Genomic DNA, 27429 nt, shown 5'->3' with positions numbered 1-27429 from the left:
TGATCATTTGTATAAAACAATTTGGGGCTAGGGTTTGTGTAAGTTGGTGTTATAACTTGATCTTCTATGAGCAAGGACCTGGATTTAATCACTAGTCTCAAAAAATGTATATTAAATTTGATTAACTAGTCAAAGGAAAAACAACAATGGTTCTCTACTAAAATAAGTGTTTGTTTCCATGTCATCTATTATATCTTTATGGTGTTGAAACTGGCAGGTAGGTGTGGGAAAGGTTTTTCAACCAAAAGCAAAGCATCTGTGACAGTAAATCAGGTGCTTCTCTGGTCTATCCCTAGTTCACCTTGTAGACAGTGTTAGTCACAGTTATTTGTCTGCTCGCCTGGACATTACTCATTCCTAAAATTTACATCTATGTTATGTCCCACATGTAAACTGTGTTCTCATTGAGAATTGGTAAAGATTGGTCCATGTACCAAGAAAGGTAATTTCTAGTCTTTGCATAAGTTTGTACTATTGTCTGCATGGCTATGTAGTTGTGTAACCAACAGCTTATGCCTAACAAATGCCATCATTGCCTTGTTTATTTCATTTTAGCAGATACTTGGTAATTTTCAAACATGGTCAGTCCCATTCTTTGAGTTTAGCTTTTGGTAAGCTGGTTGATCACTGGTGAGAGACTAGACAATAAGATGTAATTTATTGTGACTTTTGACTAAAATGCTGATAAAATGTTACTAAGCAAGGAATTCCTATTATGTTAATTCATCTTCATATTTCTGAATATTGTGTAGGAGGAATTCATTCCTTTTTTTTTTTTCTAAGACAGGGTTTCTCTGTGTAGCCCTAGCTGTCCTGGAACTAGCTCTTGTAGACCAGTCTGGCCTTGAACTCACAGAGATCCACCTACCTCTGCTTCCCAAGTACTGGGATTAAACGTGTGCGCCACCACTGCACAGCAGAATCTATTCTTATTGTGTTATGAAATAGTAAAATAGACTGAAATAAAAATCATTAAATTTTGGAATATTAGTTTGAGTTTTAGCATTAACTGAATCAGAATTCCCAGAGAATCACAGTAGCTGCTTGTAAAGGGGATTTTACGTTTTGCTGGTACTGAGCACGGTCAAAGACTTTTTCATTCTAGAAAAAGGATCCAAAGGAACTAGGGAAAGATTATGCTGCTGGTAGGCGTTGACATGTTGTGTACTGTGTGTTCTTTTGATCTGATCGCTCATGATAGGTTCAGTTGGTTGCTATGGTTTCATTTCAGTTTCTGCAAAGCTTCCTGTGCTATTTGGATTAAGTGGAAAATGATGCTGTGTGGAATTATTTCCCAAGAATATTTTCAGCTTCTTTTACTTAAAATTACACATTTTTCAAGAGAAGTTTTCTGGGTATTAGAGTAGGGGGGCTCACGAGACAATAAAATTTAGTAGTCCTGAGGTGTTAAAACTGATGTGATAAAAGGCTACTGTAATTAATTTTAAAATGCAGTCAGTGCCATAGCTTTAAAAATGTTTGCAAAGACTGAGTGTCCCTTACCCCCAAAGGCTTGTGGCAAATGTGTTTTAGAATTCAGCATATAAAATCTCTCTCTCTCTCTCTCTCCCTCTCCCTCTCCCTCTCCCTCTCCCTCTCTCTCTCTCTCTGTGTGTGTGTGTGTGTGTGTGTGTGTGTGTGTAATTAAAGTGGAGTTGCTCTGAAGCTCTGCTATACAGAGCAGACATTTTTCCAGTACCCACATGTTTATTATGTGACTTAAGAATAAAAACTTCTCTTGTCTTACATCAAGAGATGTGGTTATACCAAGGAAAGGAAGGTTTTAATTTGTCTTAATGATTGTCTTTTATTTTTCTTAATCTATATCCAGGTTTTCTGAACTACTCTGAAACAACCTATTTTTAGTCTCTTAATAATTGAAGTATAAGTATGGTTGTTAACAAATGTCATTGCTGCATAGCAGGGCTCTGGAACTTTCATCTGTGCAACTGGAACTATGTACCCACTGAACGACTGTTTTTCCCTCTCTCCTGGCCCCTGCATCCATCACCTTATCTTTCCTTCCATTGCTTTAATATTTGTTGGAATTCTCCATCAGGTGATTCATGAGCACCTACTTCTTTGGGCTGAGACCCAGGAGGGTTTGTTCGTTGATTGGGCTGTGCTTCTATAGCCGTATTTTATGTGCTTTGGTCTCTTAGCTTTAGTTGTCTTCTGTTTGTTATTTTGGGCAGGTCTGTTGTCTTCCCCACCTCCACTTGTATACATTTTCAGAAATAGCCATTTCTCTCACTCTCTGTATGCTGGTTGCATACCGGAGATCTTTTATCAACCAGGTTTTCTTTTTTTTTCCTTTTTTATTTATTTATTAAAAATTTCCACCTCCTCCCATCTTCCCATTTCCCTCTCACTCCCCCCACTCCCTCCTCCCCCCCCACTCCAGTCCTAAGAGCAGTCAGGGTGCCCTGCCCTGTGGGAAGTCCAAGGCCCTCCCCACTCCATCCAGGTCTAGGAAAGTGAGCATCCAAACAGGCTAGGCTCCCCAAAAGCCAGTACATGCAGTAAAATCAAAACCCGGTGTCATTATCATTGGCTTCTCAGTCCGCCCTCATTGTCAGCCACATTCAGAAAGTCTGGTTTGATCAAATGCTCGTTCAGTCCCAGTCCAGCTGGCTTTAGTGAGCTCCCATTAGATCAGTCCCACCGTCTCCATGGGTGGATGCACCCCTCAAGGTCCTGACTTCCTTGCTCATGTTCTCCCTCCTTCTGCTCTTCATCTGGGCCTTGGGAGCTCAGTTCATTGCTCCAGTGTGGGTCTCTGTCTCTATCTCCATCCATCGCCAGATGAAGGTTCTATGGTGATATGCAAGATATTCATCAGTGTGGCTATGGGAGAAGGCCAGTTCAGGCACCCTCTCCTCTGCTGCCCAAGGACCTAGCTGGGGAAATCCCCTTGGACACCTGGGAACCCCTCTAGAGCCAAGTCTCTTGCCAACCCTAAAATGGCTCCCTTAGTTAAGATATCTTCTTCCCTGCTTCCATATCCACCCTTCCTCAGTCTCAACCATCCCATTCCCCCCAAGCTCTCCCAATCCTTCCCTTCTCCCTTCTCTTTTCTCATCTCCCCTTCCCCCCATCCCACCCCCACCCCCGTGCTCCCAACTTTTTCTGAGAGACTCTGAAATTTGGGGGTTGGCTTGGCTTTTTTTTTTTTCAGGATTGGTGTATGTAATTTTTATTTTTTTCTTTTCTGTTTTTACATATATTCTGACATTTTAAAAATTTTTTAATTTTTATTGAGCTATATGTTTTTCTCCGCTCTCCTGCCTTCCTCTCCCCTCCCCTTCTACCCTCTCCCATGGTCTCCATGCTCCCAATTTGCTCAAGAGATCTTATCTTTTTCTATATCCTATTTAGATTAGATCCATGTATGTCTCTCTTAGGGTCCTCATTGTTGTCTAGGTTCTCTGGGATTGTGAATTTTAGGCTGGTTTTTCTTTGCTTTATTTCTAAAAACCACTTATGAGTGAATACATACTATATTTGTCTTTCTGGGTCTGGGTTACCTCGCTCAGTATCATGTTTTTTAAATCCATCCATTTGCCTGCAAATTTCAAGATGTCATTATTTTTTTCTGCTGTGCAGTACTCCATTGTGTCACATTTTCCTTATCCATTCTTTGGTTGAGGGGCATTTTGGCTGTTTCCAGGTTCAGGCTATGACAAACAATGCTGCTATGAACATAGTTGAGCACATGTCCTTGTGATAAACGATTGAGCATCCTTTGGGTATATACCCAAAAGTGGTATTGCTGGGTCTTGAGGTAGGTTGTTTACTAATTTTATGAGAAATTGCCATACTGATATCCAAAGGGACTGTACCAGTTTGCACTCCCACCAGCAGTGGAGAAGTATTCCCTTTACCCCACATCCTCCCCAGCATAGAGGTACTGAAGACATACAGGTGTTTTTTTTGTCTTGTCATCATGCCCAGAAGAATACAGTTATATGATGTTTACAAAGTTTGCATTGTATTGGGTGTTGAAGTAGCTGGAGATAATTAAAGTATATGGAGGATACATGTTTTATGGGACTATTTTGCCATTTTATTGAAGGGACCTGAGATCTGCAACATTTGGTCTCCATGGGGGTCCTAGAACCAGTCTCCTGTGGGTATTATTCAGCTCTATGCCAGTTCCCGAAATGAGTCAGCAGAAACAAGTCCCTTGTATATCTCTCTGAGTAGCAGAATGTTGCATATACACTTGACACGCTTGCCCTTTTCCACTTGATAAGGGAGAAGCCGTGATTTGAGTGGCCTTCCCCACTCACATTGAACTGCACTGGACTTGGTGGGTGGCACCACAGGACTCCAGCTTGTCCTTGCCCTCTTTGGCTTTCCTGCCCGCCCCCTCCCCCCCCCATCCAAACAATGCTGAATCCATTAGCATTCTGAGTCAGTCAAGAGAAAACTAAGCTCTCAGGAAGCTCTGGAAAAGCCCAAATGAATGCATGTTTCATTCTTCTCCTCCCATCCACCCAGAAGCCACAGGCATCGCAGAGCTCTGCCAACTTGGAGCAGCGCTCATTGCAGATGAACTGAAAGGCTTCCTTTACCCTTTAATGGAGCTCATCTGGACTTTGCTTGAAGATCACAAATAGGTGTTTGATATAGAGCCCTTATCCCTTAGGATAACTTAACCTCCTATGTATCCTGTAATCTTTGACTCTAGTAGAGTAGCTGCCCTGTGAATATCCCATGCTATCTCCTGCTGCCTGCTGCAGTTTGAGCGTCTGTCCTGCCCTATTTGCTGTGGTTTTAGGTACTTGTGTTAGCCTTTGCTTCTGCTCTCATTTGTGATTATTTTGTGAATTCTACAGATTGCCACTGCCTGCTAAGACTTCAGAATTTTTGTTAGAAATTCCAACATCTGTTTTCTGCCAGGATCTTAGGTTCACTTAAAAATCTTCTGACTCAAGTGTGGGGGCTTTTTAGGAATGGTGCCCAGTGGGCAAAATTACAGTTGAGACACTGTTTCATGTTTACATCTGGTGCTTTTTCCATATTGTTATTAAATTGAATTTTCTAAAAAGATCTTAATGTGATCTTTAAATACAGCAAAGCAGAAGGTACACCTACAGAGAATGGCTATTTATGTGCACGGCTGTCTTTAAAGATGAAATGAGGTCCTCCAGGGCGGGGAGGATGCCTTACTTATCTTACTTACTTACTTACTTAGGCTTCTACAAGATGCATACCTGGGATTTATTTAGTTGCACTGGATCATGAGCCATTGGATTCCCAATACCTCCTTAGGATGCAGTTTTCTACATAATATGAAACCAAAGAGCCATTTTTCACTCAGATTATTACTCTTCTCTAAAAACCTCTCTAGTAAACAGAGATTTGTGAATCCTTTGCTGTGTTGCTAGAAAAGACACATAACCTTTTGATAGGGCTTTTGATGACTGATTTAGCCTGTGGTTCTAAATCAGGGTAGGTGGTCAGTGACTCAGAACATGACTCTTAATCACACAGTCCTGGGTTCAAACCCCAGTTCCCAAGTTCTCTGTATGACTGGTTACTTAATCTCCTTAACACTTAGTTTCCTTTGTTGCAAATGAGGATGTAATAGGAGTACCTCATAGAGTTAGAAAGGTTGTATGGTGAAATGAACATATCACTGAAAATTATTGTTATTATTAAAATAAACAGATATAGTTTAAGCCTCTACTTATGAGACAATTTGCAGTCATAGTTACAATAGAAATATCTTAGATTCTCAAATATTTGCCTATATACGTTGAAATCTTAGGGATGCCTTAATTCTTTTTTTTTTATTATATTTGTGGTTTTATTACTTCAATCTCTTTAAGGAGAAAAAACAAATAGTTAAGTCATGTAGGTCCCGTTTTTAAAGCATTTCTTTTATTTTTTTCATTTTTTTATTTAAATTTATTTATTTATTAAGGATTTCTGCCTCGTCCCCACAACCGCTTCCCATTTCCCTCCCCCTCCCCCGATCAAGTCCTCCTCCCTCATCTGCTCGAAGAGCAATCAGGGTTCCCTGACCTGTGGGAAGCCCAAGGACTGCCCACCTCTATCCAGGTCTCGTAAAGTGAGCATCCAAACTGCCTAGGCTCCCACAAAGCCAGTACGTGCAGTAGGATCAGAAACCCAGGAAATTCGGGATCAACCTACCCCTGGATCCAGCAATACCACTCTTGGGAATATACCCAAGAGAGGCCCTATCATACAACAAAAGTATATGCTCAACTATGTTCATGGCAGCATTGTTTGTAATAGCCAGAACCTGGAAACAACCTAGATGCCCTTCAACGGAAGAATGGATGAAGAAAGTATGGAATATATACATATTAGAGTATTACTCAGCAGTAAAAAACAAGGACTTCTTGAATTTTGCATACAAATGGATGGAAATAGAAAACACTATTCTGAGTGAGGTAAGCCAGACCCAAAAAGAGGAACATGGGATGTACTCACTCATATTTGGTTTCTAGCCATAAATAAAGGGATGCCTTAATTCTAAACACAAAATTCTTTTATATTGCATATACATTGTACACATGACCCGAAGATCATTTTCTACAATTTTTTAGTGCTCTATTACTTTGTCTGTGTCATGTGAGGTCATATATAGTATTTTCCATTGTAATATCATGATAGTTCTCAGAAAATTAAGTTTTAGACAGCTTCATATTACAGATTTCAGATGGTAAATGCTGAGTGTGAACTCCAGTAGCAATAGAGACGCAAAGTCGCATGTGCAGATACAGCTTACTGCAACCACACCTGCATCCATCAGTTTACAGTGGATCTTAGGTTAAACACTTGGGCATCAAAAACAGTTATATGCATGTTATAGTTCATTAACTTTTTATTGTTTTTATTTTATTGTTGTTAGTATGTGTATGTGAATGGGCATGTGGATGTAAGAGTACAGCTTTCCAGGTCTATTCTGTGCTCCTCCTCTCCGTGTACTCTAAGCTAGCTGGCCTGTGAGCTTCTGGGGATTCTCCTGTTGGGGTGCCAAGATAACAGATATGAGCTACTGCTATGGATTGAACTTAGGTTGCTGGCTCTGTTTGTAGAAAATGACAAGTTTAGTGGCAGCAGACAGTGAGGTGGTCCAGCGGGACAGAGAAGCTATACAAGAGCGTGGGGAAATTTTGGGAGCTGTTTGGGCAGTTTCTGCATTTTACCAATGATAAAAACTCGTTGAATTGTACCCTGTCAGTAAATATGGGATGCTATATTTCAGTAAAACATTAATAATGGGCATTTATTGAGGAAAATGTAATAATCTGCTGACCATTAGTAGATAGTTGATACTGAACTTAAAAGTATGTAACAGACCAAATCAAGTTCCAGAGCATGGCCTGAAAACTAGAAGTAATGAGAAATGGCTGTTGTTGGCTAAATTAAACAAAGAATCCATGTGTCTGTTGCAAAGGAGCACACAGTAGGCCCTAATAGAGTCTGCTTAATACAGTCTTAAAACATTAAAACAATATTTGTTTTTTTTCTACATTATATAGTATAGAACCTGGAAACAACCTAAATGCCCCTCGACCGAAGAATGGCTAAAGAAAATGTGGCACATTTATATAATGGAGCACTATACAGCAGAAAAAAATAATGACATCTTGAATTTTTCAGGAAAATGGATAGATCTAGAAAACATTATTTTGAGTGAGGTAACTCAGACACAGAAAGACAATTATCACATGTACTCACTCATAGGTGGTTTTTAATCATTAAGCAAAGAAAGCCAGCCTACAAACCACAATCCCAAAGAACTTAGAGAACAGTGAGAACACTAAGAGAGACGTACATAGATCTAATCTACATGGGAAGTAGAAAAAGACAAGATCTCCTGAGTAAATTGGGAGCATGGGGACCTTGAGGGAGGGCTAAAGGGGGGAGGGGAGCATAGAAAAATGTAGAGCTCAATAAAAATTAATAAAAAAAATAAAAAATAAAGAGATCAGTTATCATTTTTTAAAAAAGAAGCTAAAAAAATTGCAGGCACCATCCAGTAACTGATGGAAGCAGAGGACTCCATGGAGAAGACTCATACAATCAGCTAACCTGGGCTCATAGGGGTCACAGAGAATGAACTGTCAACCAGAGAGCCTGCATGGGGCTGACCTAAACATTCTGAGTATATGTTACAGTTGTGTTGCTTGGTCTTCTTGTGCAGCTCTTAATAGCAAAGACATTCATATGGATAACTCCCCTTTTTTTACAGCTGTACTTTAGAGTGAATTTTTTATTCTGCTATATAGCAGATTCATTTTAAACCATTTAGTGGAACTGATCATCAGTTCTTAAATAAGTGAAATCTGTTGTTAATTTCACAGAGATGGTGAGCATTTCTGGACATATTGTAGTTTCTAAAAGGTATATATACATATATATATATATAATGTTTTTCTGTAAATGAAATATATAAATACATATAGTTCTGAGCAAAGTACTTAGTATTGGTTCTCTGCATAAGTGATAGGTAAAAATGATGACAAATTCCTTGACTCTCTGGAGTAAAAAGAGCGTCTTTGTACTTTCTGTTGTTGCTATGGAAAGAAGCTTCATGTTCCGTTCTTCATCACACTGAGGGCATTGGGGGTCTGTGATGACAGTGTGGCATGGTACTAATACGCCTGTAGAAACTGAACTTATGTCTGTTCCCTGTCTCAGCCTAAGTGCTGTGGTGACAACTATTTGCTACCATACCAGGCTCATTGAGTCAACCTGCTCAGCCATCGTTTGCTTGGGCATCATACCGGCCAGGTGTTGTGTTAGCAGAACCAACAGTCCATACTACATGGCAGTGTTTGACCTTTTCTTTAGAAGCAGTAGTGTGCCGTTAACTCAGGAAGGAGAAAGGCTATGGGAGGACTTTTCAAGCTCATGGAATTTACCATCACAGCTTTTGTTTTCCTGGGAATTTATGTGGTTTCACTTTTTGAATGTTGTTGCTATATGTGTGTTTATGTGAAGTTAGGGGAAGTACTTAAATATATAAATAACCTATGGTGAGCTGTGGAGTGTTGGTGCATGCCTTGAATACCAGCAGTCTGGAGACAGAGGGAGGCAGATCTGTTCGTGAGTCTGAGGCCATCCTGGTCTATAGAGTAAGTTCCAGAATAGCCAAGGTTTCACAAAGAGAAACCCTGTCTTGAAACTTCCTACCAACAAAAAAATAGCCTATGGTGGCTGGATATAGTGGCCCATGCCTTTAATTCAAGCACTCAAGAGACAGAGGCAAGTGGATCTCTATAAGTTCAAGAGCAGTTTGGTCTACATAGCTAGTTCCAGGATAACCAGAGCTATATGGTAGAAAGACCCCATCTCAAAAAAGCTATATCTATACCTACCTATAAATATAGATGTAAGCCTATGGCAACAGTAGTCATATAACTATAAAAATTACATGTTTGTTTATAAAATAGCCTAGGTTATATGAGAGGTAGAATGTAGTATTTCTAGGTATTATATACCTTCAGGATGGATAAATAGTATAGTCCCAGCTCCAAGGCCTGAGCTTTCAGTGTCATAGAGTATGTATGTGTGCCTGTGTTTAGCCTTACCAAGTAAATCTGTAAACAGTGTAGCAGCCACAGACTCTGTAGTAGCTCTGTATCCTTGCTGGTGTTTAGTAATGTCAGACATTAAATACATTTTCCCCATCTGAGGGTTTCATTGACAATTACCGCTCTATTTTTTCAGTACCTTGTTACATTTACCCATGCTGAATGGGCCCTTTTTTGCAAATTACATAAATTTCTGTCCTTCCTTTGTGATTATTTTCTTGGATTTTCTCTTTGATTTCTACCTTGGCTATTTACAGTGGGTCTCCTTTGTAGCATCCTAATCATTTTAACTAACTTCTATGTAAGAATGGAAATAAGAGATCCTATAATACTTTAAAAATAAATATTTTCCCTGTGAATGATTTGTTTCCTTTAACTTGACCTGATTTTGTCTGTTTATCTTAGTCTTTTTCTTCCGGGAACGTTTTTCTCAGATACTGGGTGGTTGCTGGCTGGTTAGCATATTTAAGTGCATTTGGCACTTAGGCTCAAGTGCAGCTCTGAGAGTCAGGGGAGCCTGACAGTTACAGGATGGCGCTCTCTATTGTAGAGCTGATGGGATTCCCCAGAGAAGTCTTCAGCTCTCCTGTCAGGAGAGACGCTTCCTAAGGACCTGGTAAAGGAGTGGTTTCAGTGTCCTATATTCAAGATGGCACCTCGGGTGCCCACCAGTCTCTGTTTCGTCCTCGCCAGTGAGCAGAACTTAGGTCTGCTAGGGACAGGATGAGGAGTGCAGTGGGTACTTAGCTGAGTCGTGCGTGGGTTGTGACCTTCCAGAGCTGTCTGGTGCCATCTTTGGAAATTAGTTAAGCAATGGGAGGAGAAATACAGGAATAACTTTACTGTCTTTAGTAATTTCCCCAATTTTTATCATCAAAATTAAGTAACAAGGTAGGCAAAGGTCATGCATAGCCTGATGTCTTAGAGGGGCTGGTGTGTAGTCCCTCAGCAGAGCCTAGATCATAGAATGCTTCATCACTCACTTCTGTTCCCAGCTGTCTCCCGAAGACTTGTTTGTGACTCTATGTGCTTCTGCGGTGTTCCTACGGTTACTGCATTGAGTTGGATGCTTTGGTTCTGTTAAATATTACAAATTGTGTTTATGATGAAAACATTTTTGTGTATTTGTTGCTAGAAACTCCTCTGTCGCAGTATTAGCGGACATAGTCTTGTGTATACTTTATTTTCTGTTTGTAAGCAGGAGACTTAGCTTGGAGTCCTTTGAAGAGATACTTCAAAATAACTTTGGCCTCAAATCAAATTAAATTTTGGTTTTATAGAAAGTAACAGTTTTATATATTTTCATCATTTTATGTATGTAGACTGAATTTTTTAGGAATATTATTCACCCACAAGAAAAAAGTTGGAAAAGAGTTCATATTTTTAAAGCTAAATGGTGGAATTATAAAATTTGAAATACATGTAATACAACTAGGTGGGCACAGTAATACAGTTATTTTAACCAGGAAAACCCAACTAGAGCCACAGGAGAGGATAATCGTGGGAAGTGGTAATTCCATACAGCAGTCCCAGCGCAGAGCAGATTGCCCTCGTTCTTTCCTGCTTGTTAGGTTCAGAACCACCTTGGAGAATACGAATTTCATCTATTCAGCTGTCTCTGCAGAGCTGGTCTGCTCCAGTCCAGGCAGAGGTGGAGGGTTATTTCAGAAAATGAGAAGAGTGAATGGTCTGAAGAAATAGTGGATAGCAGACCACAAATTAGTCAGCCGGTAAAGGTGCTTGCTACCAAACTTGATGTTCTGAGTCCAGTCCCTAACCCAAATGCTCTAAGGAGAGAACCAATTCCTAGGAATTGTTCTTTGACCTCTGTGTGCTTGGGCATGCACATGTGTGCGTTCGCACACAAACAGATGTAAAACATGTTCTAAGCTGTCTTAACTTGAGGTTTTTGAAATTCAGCACTTCATATCTTTTTTTTTATCTGTTTTTATGGTTATCTCTGTCCCATTGTGTTTGCTATGTGCACAGGACATCATGAACATCCTAATACTGGGAGTGTCTGAGCATTTCTTGACTGGTTGTTGAATAAAGGCCATACCAGCAGAGCGCAGTTACAAGGGAGGGGCCCTTCATCCTCAGACCTGGTGTCTTCCTCTTCTTGTTTTTCTTCTAGCCATTCCCCTCCATTCTCAAGGATATTCTGCTTGATCTCTACTTCTGATCCCACAGATCCCACAACAAAGTACAAAATAATCAAAGTAAAGCACAGTGTCTGATAGTATGCACCATTAGACTGTCCCTTAGGTAATGCCCTAAGTAAATGAGAGTTGCTTTTGGCAACTAAAGGAAAACCTGCCATTCCTTTAGTAAAATGATATGATTTTTCTAAAGAAAAAATTAAGCAAAGTTCCAGTCTGGGCATTGCTTTCATGTCCTTTGAGACTAAGTTTAATCAGGTACCTGATGACCAAGAGCTCCTTCAGTAATCTCATAGCTCCCTTAAGGCTAGCAGACAGAAGAGGAGCTGGAATCATGGAGGAGACCTCTTGGGATTAAAGGGTAAAGCAGAAATTCAAGCTTAGACTTCTCTCTTCTAGCCAAACCATACCTAACCCTTTTGGGATCAGTTCCAGTACTTCCTTCCCTCCCCTGCCTCCCCTGCTTACTGCTCAGACTTCAGAAGACACTTGTATGACCAGTGACTGACACTAGCACCCAATCTGTCTTCAGTTAGAGGGCCATCACCACCATGGAAAGGGCTTAGACAGTTTTTAAACTCTCTCTTTTTCTCCTCCCTCTCCCTCCCTCTTCCTCCCTCCCTCCCTCCCTTCTCTCTCTCTCTCTCTCTCTCTTCCCACTCTTTCGTGTGTGTCTCTCTTTTTCTAATAATACCTATTAATTTGGGATAGACATTTTATCTTTCTAGCTTTTGAGACCTATAGAATAAAAATTTGTTTGGGAGAAATGTTTAATTTTAGAAGAAAGTTTAATTATAGAGCTCATTTACTTAAGTATAAGTAAAAACTTGACTGCTTTGGAAGGAACAAAAGGTGGCTAACTATATGTTAAAAGGTCAACATTGATATTATGTTTATTCTGGATTGAGTATTATTAACATCTAAATACAAAAAAACAAACAGAATATTCTGGACCCATTATTTAAATTGTCTAATTTAAATAATTGTCTAAGATGTGGTGGCTGCATGCCTTTAATCCCAGCACTCAGGAAGCAGAGGCAGGCAGATCTCTGTGAGTTTCAGGCCAGCCAGGGCTACACAATGAGACCATGTAACCAAATAAAAATAAACTAGAATAATTGTGTAGCTCCTACACATTTGAATACTATCTGTGCCATGATTATGTTGCATACTGAATTTGCAGCTTCATGGTGGCGTTTTCAAGGCAAAATTGCTGCAATTTTAAAATTTATTTCTAATGAGTGTAGTGTGTGTGTGTGTGTGTGTGTGTGTGTGAGAGAGAGAGAGAGAGAGAGAGAGAGTTAGTTTATAACCAAGTTAAGAAGATCCTTTCTTATTTGCTTAGTTTCACTGGCGTTCACTCTGAAACTGGCAGCTCTTCCCACGTTGGTGTTGGCTTCTACTGAGTTGCCCGTATCTCCTGGCCAGGACACTCTCAGTCATGCCAACTTGGAGCCAGTTCTGAGGTTTCCTGCAGGAAGCAAAATACTGAAATTACTATTATGGGAAACCATCCTTCTCCAGTTATTAAGGCATATTATGAAAACCAACAACAGTTTTCTAGAGTCTGATGGTGTGGACTTAACAGACACTGTATTTGCAAGTGTTTCTTGCCTATACCTAACCAGAAGACAGGTTTAAAGGTAAGAATAAGTCCTTGCCCTCTGGCCAGAATTGCCCAAGTGTGTTTCTTTGCTGTCTGCGGCTTGGCTCAGTTCTGGAGGCAGCACAAGTGTAAATGATTGTTGGCATCCCACTTGAGTGAGCAGTAAATGGGACTTCCCTGTTGAGAGACATGAATACTGGCCTTAACCACTTTGAATATTTTCATTATTAAACTTGAAGAAGTTTTATATATTATAGTTGACCAATTGCATATTGAATGTGCATTCTTAGGCTATAAAATTTATTTTCCTTGCTTTATTACAAGTGTAATAAATTGATTTTAAACAATACATAAGTAAATAAAAGATACATTTTTTCTAGGATCACCATGCTAAAAACCCTAGTTATTTCAAGTACATTGCTTGTGTTTAGAAGTTGAATCTTATGTATTCTAAGTGACTAATGGACATTAGTCACAGCTGATCTAAACAGAGTAATATGCAAGCAAAAGCAATGTATATCAGCTTGGGGTACTTGTGTATTTGTTTCTTCTTTAGAAAAATTCACTTGTTCACTTTTCTTAAAAGCATCTTTCCCATTTCATTGAGGCAGATTTGGAAGTCAAACCAGAAACTTCAGGCTGTACTACGATGGAAAGCACTTTGTTGGGGAGAAACGCTTTGAGTCCATCCACGATCTGGTGACTGATGGCTTGATTACTCTCTATATTGAAACCAAGGCAGCAGAGTACATTGCCAAGATGACGATAAACCCAATTTATGAGCACATAGGATACACAACCTTAAACAGAGAGCCAGCATACAAACAGCACATGGCAGTCCTGAAAGAGACACATGATGAGAAAGAGGCGACAGGCCAGGATGGGGTGTCAGAGAAAAGGGTAAGCTATCCTCTACCACGCTGTCTTTGGGGGGGCGGACCACGGCAGAGCACCCCTCTGCCTGAAAGTCTCCCATTCTCACAGTGCTTTCAGAAGGATGCGGTTTTCTTAATGTCTGGGATGTGGGGATGAGCTTTGCATACCTTACTTGTTTGATTAAAATATGCCAGGTATATTTTTGCTTCTGATTGTGTTCCTTTAAAAAAGGTTCATTGTCAGTTTTAAAATATGTTGGAAAATGACCTAGTAACAAAAAGCTAAGGGGCTGTAGTCAGAAGCATAGCTTGTGACCAGGAAGATAGCTACCACCATGTAAGGAACTGAGAAGTTACATCAGAACCTTTTGTTTTCTTTTAAGGTAGTTTATTAAATAGTTTTGTTTTTAACAATTTTATTTATTTTAATATGCATGATTTAATTCTGTTTATTGATAACTCACTGTTATGAAAATCAGCCAACCTTGAGTTGGGATGATTTATCCCTTAGTATTTAGAAGGATTTACTTTTCTTTAATTGTGAAACACAGCTTAAATTTTCAGTTGTCGTATGTTATGATATGTTTCAGAATATCATGAAAAGTTTTCATTCTTTGATGTTGGGATTGTTGACGTGTGTTGCCATCCATGCTTTATTAGGAAAAGAGTCTGTCCTGTTGTTAGATGCTATGTGGGACTGAGCTAAAAGGCCATTCTCTGTCTAGGCTGCGGTGTTTCTTCATTTGGTTCTGCAGGAGTTTCTGGTGGCTGCGGGTGTGCAGCTAGGTTTGGCGCCCAGTTCTATGAGCTGTTCCCTCTGTGGCTGGTCCCTCTGTGAGCTAGTGCCTCTGTGGCTGGTCCCTCTGTGAGCTGGTGCCTCTGTGGCTGGTCCCTCTGTGAGCTAGTGCCTCTGTGGCTGATCCCTCTGTGAGCTGGTCCCTCTGTGGCTGATCCCTCTGTGGCTGGCCTTACTAGAAATTCATAAGAGAAGTTGAGGGTGAGTGGGATGGCGTGTGTAAAGCATTCAGCAGTGCTCAGCTGGTAGTGAGCCTGCAGTGTGGTCTGTGTCTATGGCCTCAGCTAAAATAGTGTAAGATTAGTTTGCTGTGGATGGATAGGAGATGGAAAATTAGTGTTTATTGACCAGCCCAAGTTTTGGTTTCTGGCAGATCTTAGCTCAATCAGTGTTTAGTAACTATAAAGAAACCAACATTTTAAATCATTGGCTCTTGAATTTTTGCTTCAAATATGGTCTTTCCTTTATTTATATTTGCTAAAATTTGCAAATCTTGTTTGGAAGTTGCCAGAATTTGCAGTCATAGATGTGTGCTATAGAGAAGAGTGTTCTTTCTGTCTTGTTCCCTTTCTTTTCACTTTTCTTATTTTCCACCTGTGATATTTCCAGGAACAAGTGGCATTGTAGCAGTTGATGTAGTTGTAAACTTACATTGTTTAAATAACTTAAGTCTTTCAAACTTTATCAGCCTAATGGTGATCTTTGCTAATGTATATATATATATGATTTTTCAATCCTAGGGATTAAAGTAGTGACTCTTAGTGAATTTTATTTAGCATTAGAATCGTTATTTAACTTGACAGGGCCTAGCTTGTCCCTAGTATAAAGGAGAAATAATAATCACAGAGTCAGGGAACTGAAATAAATACCGGCTACACGATTCCCACTATTTTGATTGTGTTCTGACAATACAGTAAACTCTCAGGACTCTGTTGTGTTAAGGGGCCAGTGAAAACTATGGAACGTAGTTAGCACTGGGAATTATCTCTCTCCAGTAATACATCATTAAGGGGCATTTAAAAGTTACTCTTTGCTTAAACTGCATGCATCTTAAAAAGAGTTAACTTAGAAATCTCACTCAAAAATAGATTTATTTTATTTACAGGTGTCATCCAACAAGACAGGGATGATGACCTGTTCAACAGCTTGAAACACTGACTCCCTGTCACAGTGGATGACATTTGTAAGTAAAAGTAGTCATGCTTAATTGATTCAAAACTAGCTATTGATACAAAAGTGGTTTAGTAAACATTTTAATGGATGCTTAACAGTTAAATTCCCTCTTTGTTCATACTTCTTACATAAGAGGCAAAAGTGTTTGTTTTGCAGAAATTGGGTAGTACTGTGGGCAGGATGCTAGTGTTGAAATTCGGAGCTGGGTGCTGCTTCCACTGTAGACATGCATTTATGTGATTCCCCTGAGGACATCTTCCACCTTCAACACAAGAGTTTTGGACTAGATTATTTAATTATGTGCTATAGGAAAGAGAGAATATAGTACTAAAACATGTCCTGGAGTCTTGAGGCTAAGAGCTGTTGGTTATCTGCTGACTAATTGCCTAACTGCAGCTCTCACCTCACTTCTCTGGACTCGGGTTTCTTCATCTGAGATGAGGGTTTTCCGTAAAAGATTAATTGCACAGAATTTCAATAAAAATACACAGAAGGGTTCAGTGCTCAAATAAATTAGAAAAACATCAGACTTTTTAAGGCTATTTTCTTTTACTTGGGCCTTGAGTCACAGTTTACGCAGCTCCCCAGTAGTGCTTTGAATTTGTACTGCTTGAGTTGCCTGCGTTGTTAAGAATGGTTTTGGAAAAAAATGTCTCATGCAGCTCCCCTTGGTGAAGTTTAGCATGGTGATCACTCTCTGTTTCAGAATTAAGGAGTAAGAGCTCCAGAGGAGTGTGTGTGTTGTAGGCCTTAGGAGTCAGTTCTTTCTGTACCCGAGCTTCTGTAAACAATCTGCTATGCGTGCTATGGCCATCAGCATGGAAATAGTCTGTCACATGGTTTTGTACAGGCGTTGCTATATGTTTTTATGGACGTGAACATGTAAATGTTCTGGGTTCATAGCATGAACATTGTTGCCACAGGAATGCCAGTTCTTGTCCCTAGAAAACCTGGTAGCCTATTGTGATGGCCAGCTTTCCTTCCAAGTGATAGCTATTGTATTTTTCTCATCTACTATTCAATTTGTTTCCTAAGCTTGAAAAATTAATTGCAAATAAGAAAATTAAAGCATTGTAATAATAAACTGATGAAGATGCAGTGTGTAAGGGAGCCAGGCGCTCTTCTCCACAGTAGATGATTTAGCAATCCAGACTGGACAGTGGCCCAGTTTATTATAACCTCTATTTCTCTTGGAACTGAATTTGAATGGTTTCTTGTTCCAAGTAATAAATATATGTGTGTCTCTACAAATCCTGGACCAATGGCTGCATTCAGTAGTTTTTTATGATAATTTCATACTAATTAAATTACTAATTTAATTTTAAATCTTTTGGGAAGCATGCTGTAGGAAATATTTCTTATAAACATTATAATAAAAAATGACAAACAAACCACGTAATTTGCATTTCAGAAACCATACTGTGAGCCAGAACATAATCTAAGCAGAATGTCCTGAGTTTTGGGTCAGTTATCTGAGCGTCACCCCTCTCAAACAAAGATGCTTCTGATGGCATGGGTGTGCACAAACCTCAGTAAGCTAAATCACACCTCTCTCGCAGGTGTTCTCTCTCCTTTCCACACACACCCATAGACACGTATGCACACAATCTATATATGCATACGTGTGTGTGTGTATATAAATCCCTTTTTCTAAGAAAGTTTAGAATAAATGCAGTGTCTTACATGTTGTCATTAATTTGATTTTTAGGGTTTTCTTTCACATTGAAATTTTAATTTTGAAAGATTTCTTTGGGATTACCAAGCTATGTATGTTTGACATTAAGACATAATTGATGTCATGCCAAAAGTTATTTTTACTACTAGAATCTTTGGATACCTCTATAAACATTCAGTTTTTTTGTTTTGGAACAGCTGGATGGGTCTGGGTGATCTGGCACGCATATTTTCCTAGTCTTCCATAGAGTAGCTTTGTAAATGTTTTTTCTTTGCATAAAAAGTTTGTGCCATTTTATCTGTATCTCCTTAGAAATCAACAGACTGACTTATATAAACTTAATCTTAAATAATAAAATTGACACTAGAGGAATGACATACAGCAATCTTTAAAAATGATGCTTGATTTATTCTTCCTTCCTTCTTTTCTTCCTTCTTTCCTTCCTTTCTTCTTGCCTCCACATTCTTTTGACCCATACCTTGCCATTCCCTTTTCTTATATCTATTTAATCTGCTCGTTTTCTTCATCATGCATATGGCTGGAGAGATAGCTCAGCAGTTAAGAGCAGTGGCTGCTCTCCCAGCCTGGGTTTGATTCCCAGCACCCACATAATAGCTCACAAGCATTTGTACCTCCAGTCCCAAAGGATTCAGTGTTGTCTTCTTGCTTCCACGGATACTGCATGCGCGTGATGCACAGGCATATATACAAACAAACAACAAAGACAATGTTTCATGTGACCTAGCCTGGCCTTACACTCCTGACCGTCCTACTTTTACTTTTCAAGTTCTGGGATTGTGGATGTATGACATCATGCTGAGTTTTAACTTCTTTTCTTAGCCCTGCCTTGGTCTACCTCAGTCCCCGACAAACTTGCATGTCCAAGTTTGGGACAGAATGTAGCTTCTTGAAGGGTTAGCTCAGTTTGTGAACACCCTTTCACAGAACTCTCCAGTGTGCTAGGGTTGCAATTCTCAAGCTGATGATTTATAGGAAAGCTACAACTTCCGCACAGAACTTCTGATAGTGGTTTATCCTCTGTAAGATACTCTGCTGAAGTTAACACAGTTATCTGTTTTCAAGGAGCATGTTTGATCATTGTGTATCAGTTATATGACCTTGAACAAGTCCTTTACCTTAGCTTTTATGAATCTCAATTCATCCCAGTCTGATAGTAGGGTTTTTTTTTTAGAAATATTATTTATTTATTTATTTATTTATTATGTATACAATATTCTGTCTGTGTGTATGTCTGCAGGCCAGAAGAGGGCACCAGACCTCATTACAGATGGTTGTGAGCCACCAGGTGGTTGCTGGGAATTGAACTCAGGACCTTTGGAAGAGCAGGCAATGCTCTTAATCACTGAGCCATCTCTCCAGCCCAGTAGGGTTTTTTTTAATTGTTTTTTCGAGCTATACATTTTTCTACACTACCCTCTCTTCCTCCCCTCTCCATTTCTATCATCTCCCGTGACACTCACACTCCCAATTTACTCAGGAGATTTTGTCTTTTTCTCATGCCTATATAGATCCACAAATGTCTCTCTTAGGGTCCTCTTTGTCATCTAGGTTCTCTGGGATTGTGAATTGAAGGCTGGTTTTTCTTTGCTTTATGTCAAAAAGCCACTTATGAGTGAATACATATTATATTTGTTTTTCTGAGTCTGGGTTGCCTCACTCAATATGTTTTTTTCTAAATCCATCCATTTGCTTGCAAATTTCAAGATGTCATTGTTTTTCCCACTGTATAGTACTCCATTGTGTAAATAAACCACATTTCCTTATCCATTCTTCAGTCGAGGGGCATCTAGGTTGTTTCCAAGTTCTTGCTATTACAACAATGCTGCTGTGAGCATATTGTTGAGCACATGTCCTTGTGGTATGATTGAGCACCTTTTGGGTGTATACCCACCAGTAGTATTGCTAGATCTTGAGGTAGGTTGTTTCCTAATATTCTGAGAAATCACTGTCCTGTTTTCTAAAGCTGCTCTACTGGTTTGCACTCCCACCAGCAATAGAGCACTCCTCTTACCTCGCATCCTCTCCAGCATAAGCTGTTATCATTGTTTTTGATCTTGGTCTTTCTTACAAGTGTAAGGTGGAATCTCAGAGTTGTTTTGATTTGCATTTCTCTCATGGCTAAGGATGTTGAGCATTTCCTTAAGTGTCTTTTAGCCGTTGGAGATTCCTCTGTTAAGAGTTCTCTGTCTAGGTCTGTACCCCCCTCCTTTTTTAAAAATTTGATTATTTGTTCTTCTGATGACCAATTTCTTGAGTTCTTTATATTTTTTGGAGATAAATCCTCTGTCAGATGTGGGATTGGTGAAGATCCTTTCCCAATCTGTAATCTGTTCTTTTGTCTTGTTTACCATGTCCTTTGCTTTACAGAAGTTTCTCAGTTTCAGGAGGTCCCATTTATTAATTGTTTTTCTTAGTGTCTTTGCTACTGGACTTAAATTTAGGAAGTGGTTCTCTGTGCCAGTGCATTCAAGTATACATCCCACTTTCTTTTCTATGAAGTTAAGTTTGTTTTTATATTGAGGTCTTTGATCCATCTGGACTTGAGTTTTGTGCATGGTGATAGATATAGATCTATTTGCATTCTTATACATGTTAATATTCAGTTATGCCAGCACCATTTGTTGATTATGCTTTTTCCATATATTTTTAGCTTCTTTGTCAAAAAATCAGGTGTTTGTAGGTATATGGATTGATATCTGGGTCTTCGATTCATGTCCTTTGGTTCTTCTATCTGTTTTTATGCCAATACCAGGCTGTTTTCATTAGTGTAGCTCTATAGTAGAATTCGAAGGCCAGGATTGTGATGCCTCCAAAAGTTCTTTTGTTGTACAGGATTATTTTGGCTAACCTCTGTTTTTCTGTTTTCCCATATGAAGTTGAGTATTGTTCTTTTGAGGTCTGTGAAAAATTTTGCTGGGATTTTGATGGGCATTGCATTGAATCTGTAGATTCCTTTGGTAAGATTGCCATTTTTACTATGTTATTCTGCCTACCCAAGAGCATGGGATATCTTCCAATCTGATAGTGATTCATAGATACCAGTGCATTGATTAATATGGGATTGGGGTTTTTTAGATTTATTAATTTTATTTTATGTGTGCTTTGATCATATGCTTGTCTGGTGTCATGGAATTCACAAGAAGGTAACATTTCCTGTAACTGGAGACAAAAAGAAAGCATAGTTATTCAGCTAAACTTCATACTGTATGTTTTTTCCTGTGTGGACTTGGGATCCTTGAAATGTTCCTGCAAGGCAGGGAGGGACACTGGCCATTTCAGGTGAAGCATCTGCGATCTAGAAAACTTGTCCCTTAGATGTGAAATAGTTTGTGAGGATGGTGACCAAATGCATTTCTGTATGGGATGTGTCCCATGGGGTCAAGACGAGATTGGTAGCTGTCAGTCATATGTGGAGTCCGTGTAGACCATGCTGAGGAATCCTATGCTGTGCTGGCTGAAGAAAACCTCAGTGAAACCTGGGAAATTGTTTATGTGACTTTCATCTGTCCTTCTTTATGACCTGCAGAAAGGAGAGTAATTGAAAGTTACTGGGAAAACAGATGAAAAGAGGAAGGTGGAAGATAAACCCATCAGTTCTTCAGCTCTAATGAACCAGGCCAAGAATGCCAAATTGTAATTTCTAAGCCAGCTGCAGTTTGGGGAGAATTTCTGTATCTAGGCCAATTGAACAAATAAAATATCTTTTTTGACTGCTGACTAGAAAGTTGGGAAAGAAGCTATTAGAAAGTCACCCACAATTGACATTTCACCATTTTTAGGATTCAGTGAGGAAATTATCACTATTGACAAAGTCTCCATTTAAAGTTTGTCAGCAGAAGCCAACTCTTCACTCTTAGGACTAATAGCATTTTGGGTGCAAGGCAGGATGTTATCTTGCCTTGTCTTGTTGCTCACGATTTCCTTGGGCCTCAGGATATTGTAACTATCTTCTAGCTTCCTAGTGTACATTCTAAAGATTCTAACCCTGAGAAAAAAAGAAGAGCCTCTATAGGTTGGAACCTGGTGAAGTATTTCAGATTATTTTCTGCAAACTTTTAGGAATTTTTGTTTGTTTTTTGAGACAGGGTTTCTCTGTGTAACAGCCCTGGCTATCCTGGAACTAGCTCTGTAGACCAGGCTGGCCTTGAACTCACAAAGATCCACCTGCCTCTGCCTCCCGAGTGCTGGAATTAAAGGTGTGCACCACGCCCAGCAGGGATGGGTTTTATACTGACACTAGAAGAGTCCATGCTGAGGTTTCAAGGGATTCTAGGCTAGCTTTAAGAATACAGTTTTTTATTTTGAGAATGAACTCATAAAAGATATCCAGGCCTTTTAACCAAGTCCTCCTTGGTACCATCATAGAGCTTGAATACTGGACTCCGCAATATTTAAGAGAGTCGCTGTCCTTTAGGATTTTGATTTACTAAAAAAGGAGAAGTTAGAACACCAGAGATCAATTGGATGGGCCCTTCACCCACTGAGCATATCCCTGCAGAAACACAGCTCTCTCTTAGCTTTTGCAGTAACCCTATCTAGTGTCAACAGAGTGAGACTTCATTGTATACAATAAGAAAATCTATTTCTGTTCAATTTGTATTAAATTGTGTATTTTTAAGAAAACAATATCCTCTCTTATAATGTAACTTTATTCTCTAATTGTCCCTTGTGGAAAATGCAATTCTCCTTTCCTTAAGTATCACGGAAATATTCAAATTCAGGGATGTGGGGAAATACAAATTTCAAGTCTTGTTTCATGGGAACAATAAAACTAAATATCTAATAAAGGATTGATATGGAAAGTGATAAATGTACAAAATTTACACTTATTCAACTTGTAAATATCAAATAGTGTACTTAGAATGCAGTGAGTAAATTTCTTTGGATGCTTAATTCTTGAGCCATGTAATAATGGTTTATCTTTATGAAAACTATTGATAACTAAACATGTATTAACATTAATAATATGAAGCATATCACATTTATTATATTTAGGTAATTCCTCACAACTTCACATTTTTTGATGTTTGGTTTAAATTAGGGTAGGCAACCTCAGATTTCCAACATTTCAGTCTTCAAAGTGCTGGCTATCATTTCATTATTAAGGTTGAGACTCTTAGCTCTTTGAAACTGATAATAGACCAGTTATTGTCACCTCCTAAGTAAACAAGATTTCAAGGCAGTTGGAGTACCTTTCAAATCAGAAGTTCTCTGGAGACATTAGAACATGCTATAGAAGTTTGTTACAGTGTACAAGCAGAAGGGAGCAGGAACAAGAGGCCTCTCCATCTCTTGACACTGTAACCCTTCCCATGCTATTTCTTAGAAATAGGGAAGCCTGTAACAATAAGGATTGACATTTTATAGATAAGGAAAGGATGCTATTACTGATGCTAGTGCTGGGGAAATGGAATAGTAAACACAAGAAAACACACTTTAAATTTCTGAAATTCATGGTGGTAAAGAGACTTGACTAAGGTATCAGCAGTGTTCTCACTCAGCTTTATATAAAGCAGAAATCCCTGCAGAAATGTCACAGTAGGCTCACATGGAGCCGTGTCTGTGTGAATGTGCTTACATATTTGCACATGTGGTGGTTTTGTTACTGAAAACTATGTCGTTCTCTCATTTCTTGGACTCAGAACTATATTATATTTTAAAATTATTAAAAACTGTTACGGATTTTTGCTTATATGGCTTCTTTCTGTTGATATTATACTGGGAATTAAAACAGGTTTTAAAAATAGTTATTTCAAGGAAATAATAGAATTACTTGGAAACATGATAACATTATTATTATTATTATTAGATTAACCAAAACCTTTAGAAAATGGCGTCATGAAATTAGTCATAGTAGTACACACCCACTCATAGACTGAGGCAGTAGGATTCCACTGGGTTTGAGGCCATCCTATTGCTACAAAGTGAGTTCAGCTGGTGTGGGCTACAAAGTAAATCCCTGTCTTAAAACACAGACAAAAAGAATGCTGTTGCTTTCCATTTGTGTAAGTCTCTCTAGACTGTGCAGTGCTACTAAGGGAAAAGGGATTCTCAGAAATGATTCTGCATTCAGTTCATGGTGACACATTGTTTTGATTAGAGTATAAGAAGAAAATCTGATTATACAGCTGAATAGGGGAAGGTTTTAGAAACTTTGTCAGATAATTGTGAATGACTCTCTTTGATACAGTACCATAATAAATTTATTTCCAAGTGGAATCTGAAATCCTGTGGTGTCTTAGTTGTACCAGAACCTCTTGGTGCGTCTAGAACTTTGAGAGGATCCACCCACTGTGCATGGTCCCGGCTCAGTCATTTGGAAGATGCTGGTTGGTTCACGGAGTTATGTGGTTCTTACAATGTTGACACATTTTATAAGTTACAAAAAACACATGTGTCAATCCATCTCTTTAGAAAAGTCTGTTAAGTAGCAGGAATCTCTCACCTTCAGGATACCAGAAACAAACTTGCCAAAGTTGTATTGCTTGAAAGGTGCAGTTTGTTGTTGACTTCTTTTCCGAGAGTGGAAGGAAGTCTTTCTTCACTTATTTTCCAGATTAGAATCTTTTAAACTTTTCTAACATGACCACACTTTACCCAGAAAATTTTGAACAGCCCCTTTGTATAAGTCATAGAGAAATTAATTTTAAAATGATTCTTTGGTATACATATAATTTGACTACTTCTTTAAGTCTAAAGCAAATTTGCCTACTAATAAGATGAATTACTTCAGTTTTACATAAATCTCGACTGAATGCTTCATGCAAAAAGATTTAGACCATCGTTAGCATTTTTAGGGATGATTTTATTTTGCTTTTGATCATTAGTGCTAAGAAAGTTGCCTCCCACAAATCCATAGTCCAGAGTGCAGAAATACTTGTGTTTGGGTCATTTCAGAAATTGTTGGTAATTCTGCCTAATCCCATGCCAGACTTCATTCATGAAAACAGCAGCTTTTAAAGTCAACTGTTCTAACACAATATAACCCAAAGACATACTAATTTGGTCTTTAGATGCTGAAGTATAATAACAAAAGTCATTTTTCCCACCATAACTAAGCCATTACAGTTTTTAAGAGCAAATCATTGGAATATAAGGGTACTGTAATTTTTTGTCCAAACCAGAGTATTTTGGGCAGCATTTCTTGTTATGGGTGGCTAGGCTACATGCACAGTGCAAAATACACTCGTGCGTTCAGAACCAAGGCTAAGTGACATCACTTAGTGAGAGTCATTGCTCACTATTGTTCATTAGGAACAGTATCATTGGTATAATATAATGCACTAAACCCTGTGCTCACTATCTTAAAATACTGACTCTTAAACAATAAGGACATTGCAAAGATATCCATTATCACACATTTTCTCTCCTGTGTGTTTTCAGTTCATTGTTTTGCAGTTGTTTTGGTTCTCAAATGAGAATTTGAAAGCTCTCTACTATATGAGGGGTTTTCCTGGTGAGACTAATTCTGATATTAACAATGTAATTTTAGTTATGATAAAATATATCAGCATTTGTAACATTCAACTGATGGCACAGTTTGAAATTCTGACAGTGAAAAATGTAATGATTGCATCCACTAACATCCTCAGCTGCCCATCCTTATTCCATTGTCTCCCTTGCTTTTGAAAATGGTAAAATAATCTCAACTCAGAATGAGTTGCAGCCTTGAGTTTATAGAAGGAAAAATTATCAAACTTGGAATTCTGCTTGCTAAAGGATAGGTAGTGCCCACATTCTTTTTCCTTCTCATATTGTCTTAAGATTTATTCTCACAGTTTTTACTCATGAAGGAACTTTCCTAGAACTTTGTTATTCCTTAATACTATTCCAAAAATAAATTTTTGGGTCTTGTAAACAGCCTTTAGAAATGAGACCTGCAACTCAGGAATGCGTCTCTTTTCAGGCGGCCCCTGCCCCTCAGTGCTGCAAATGTCTTCAGTTCACTGTCTCCTCAGGGCAGCAGTGTTGCTGAGATACTTCTGTCATCCCAGATTTTCTCTCCCGCATGTCTCCAGTTCATTGTTTTGTAGCCATATTGACTGTCAAATGAAGAAATGGTGTTTTAAAAGCCCTTCTTTCTTGTATTCCTGGCCAGCCATTGGATTCTACTAATAACTGTAAAACAAAAAGAACATTTTTGTGCATTTTCTTTATATTCAATATTTTCCAACAACTCAGAGAGGAGACTGGAATAATCGTTCTCCTGCAAAATTTACGTGTGTCTCCCTTTTCTGAGCACCGTGTCAAAATGACGAGAGTAGCACTGGGCTCAACATTCTTCCTCCTTCTCTCTGAGAGCTTTGAACGCTTGCTGTATTCTGGGTGCTTTCTGTACATCTTACATATTTCATCTCAGCCTCCCAATATCTCTATTGGGGAGAGGTGCTCTTCATCGTTCATCTCTTCCTAAGATCCTAGATCACTGTTAAGTTGATCTGAGATTCATTTATACATTATCTGACTCGTGAGCCACATTATAAATAGCACTAAGCTTTACTTACTTTTTGAAAACTAATGTAATTGGCAATTAGGCAAACTAAGCTGCAGCCTCCTGTCTACATTATTTCTACTAAGACTCTGAGATGATCACAAGCTAAACCATTGTGTGTACTTTGAGGGTGTTTAAAGGCACATTCATCATAGAAGGAAACAGAGATCTGGATGGAGGGCGGGAGAGAAGTCACCTGTCTCAGAAGCCCCAGGAGAGGGTGGAGCAGCTTAGAAGGAGAGTATAAACAGATTAGTGGGGAAATCCGGGCTTTCTTAGAAAATGGGATTGGGAACTGAAGGATGAAAATATCTTTTATCCACTAATATGTACTCTAATTATAATCAATTCATGAAACATATATTTATCTATTTAATATCTGACCCTTGTGAAGACAGCATGTGGCCTTATACTCTGGCATTTACTAATTTTACTGGTGAAGCCATAGCATATTCTACTCCATGAAATACTTGTTAATTGAATTTAATTCAAAAGTGCTTAGTACTGCATTGTCATGCTCAGCCCTATTTGCAATCGGTGTCAGTCGTGCCCCTGGGTCTCCATGGAGCATAGCAGAGACGAGAGAGGCAGGATAGGAAATCATGAGGCCTGGATTTCTGTCGTAGCTACCTTGATTCTCTGCTTCTAAGCAAATACCATAATACTGATGGATTTCCCATCTGAAAAACAGGAATGTGAGAACAGAATAAAATAACCTGTGTAACAAAAATTCTTCTGGAATCCTAAATTCTGTGAAAGAGCCCTGCTGCGGGGCAGCATAAAAGCTGAACCTGACTTTTTTTTTTTTTTTTTGTGAGTAGATTGGCAGAATAATACAGTAGTTAAAATTATTATGAAGTAGGTTACTTCTTAATATGGAACATGTTTATAGAGTCAGGCTTGGGACAGAAAGCTTTTCCAAGGACTTCCCCATGCACTCAGACCTGTCCTGATGTCATTCTTAAACCCAAGGTAAATACCTCCTGTCTTCCTAGAGAGTGGTGATTGAGAACACCTTTGCATTAAAACATTCTGGGTGTTGAGAATGGCCCCCT

The 27429-nt window shown here is 38.9% G+C and overlaps 1 protein-coding gene across 2 annotated transcripts in view; it reads left to right on the top strand.

Moving 5' to 3' along the window:
• LOC121439273 (N-chimaerin) overlaps positions 1-27429 on the top strand; it is a 142382-nt gene that overhangs the window by 65446 nt on the left and 49507 nt on the right. Inside the window, exon 6 of one of the 2 annotated variants that reach the window (XM_041639729.1) lies at positions 13955-14243. In XM_041639729.1, the coding sequence (XP_041495663.1) occupies positions 13955-14243 (289 nt within the window). Of the gene's footprint in view, positions 1-13954; positions 14244-16173; positions 16198-27429 lie in introns of those variants that run through there. The other variant, XM_041639730.1, reaches the window with a different exon arrangement.

This window comes from Microtus oregoni, unplaced genomic scaffold (genome assembly GCF_018167655.1).
Source record: "Microtus oregoni isolate MIOR12 unplaced genomic scaffold, Mior012 000060F_ref0000265, whole genome shotgun sequence".
In the NCBI taxonomy this organism is placed as follows: domain Eukaryota; kingdom Metazoa; phylum Chordata; class Mammalia; order Rodentia; family Cricetidae; genus Microtus; species Microtus oregoni.
The sequence above is the reverse complement of the archived record's forward strand: the minus strand, read 5'-3'. Positions and strand labels throughout refer to the sequence as shown.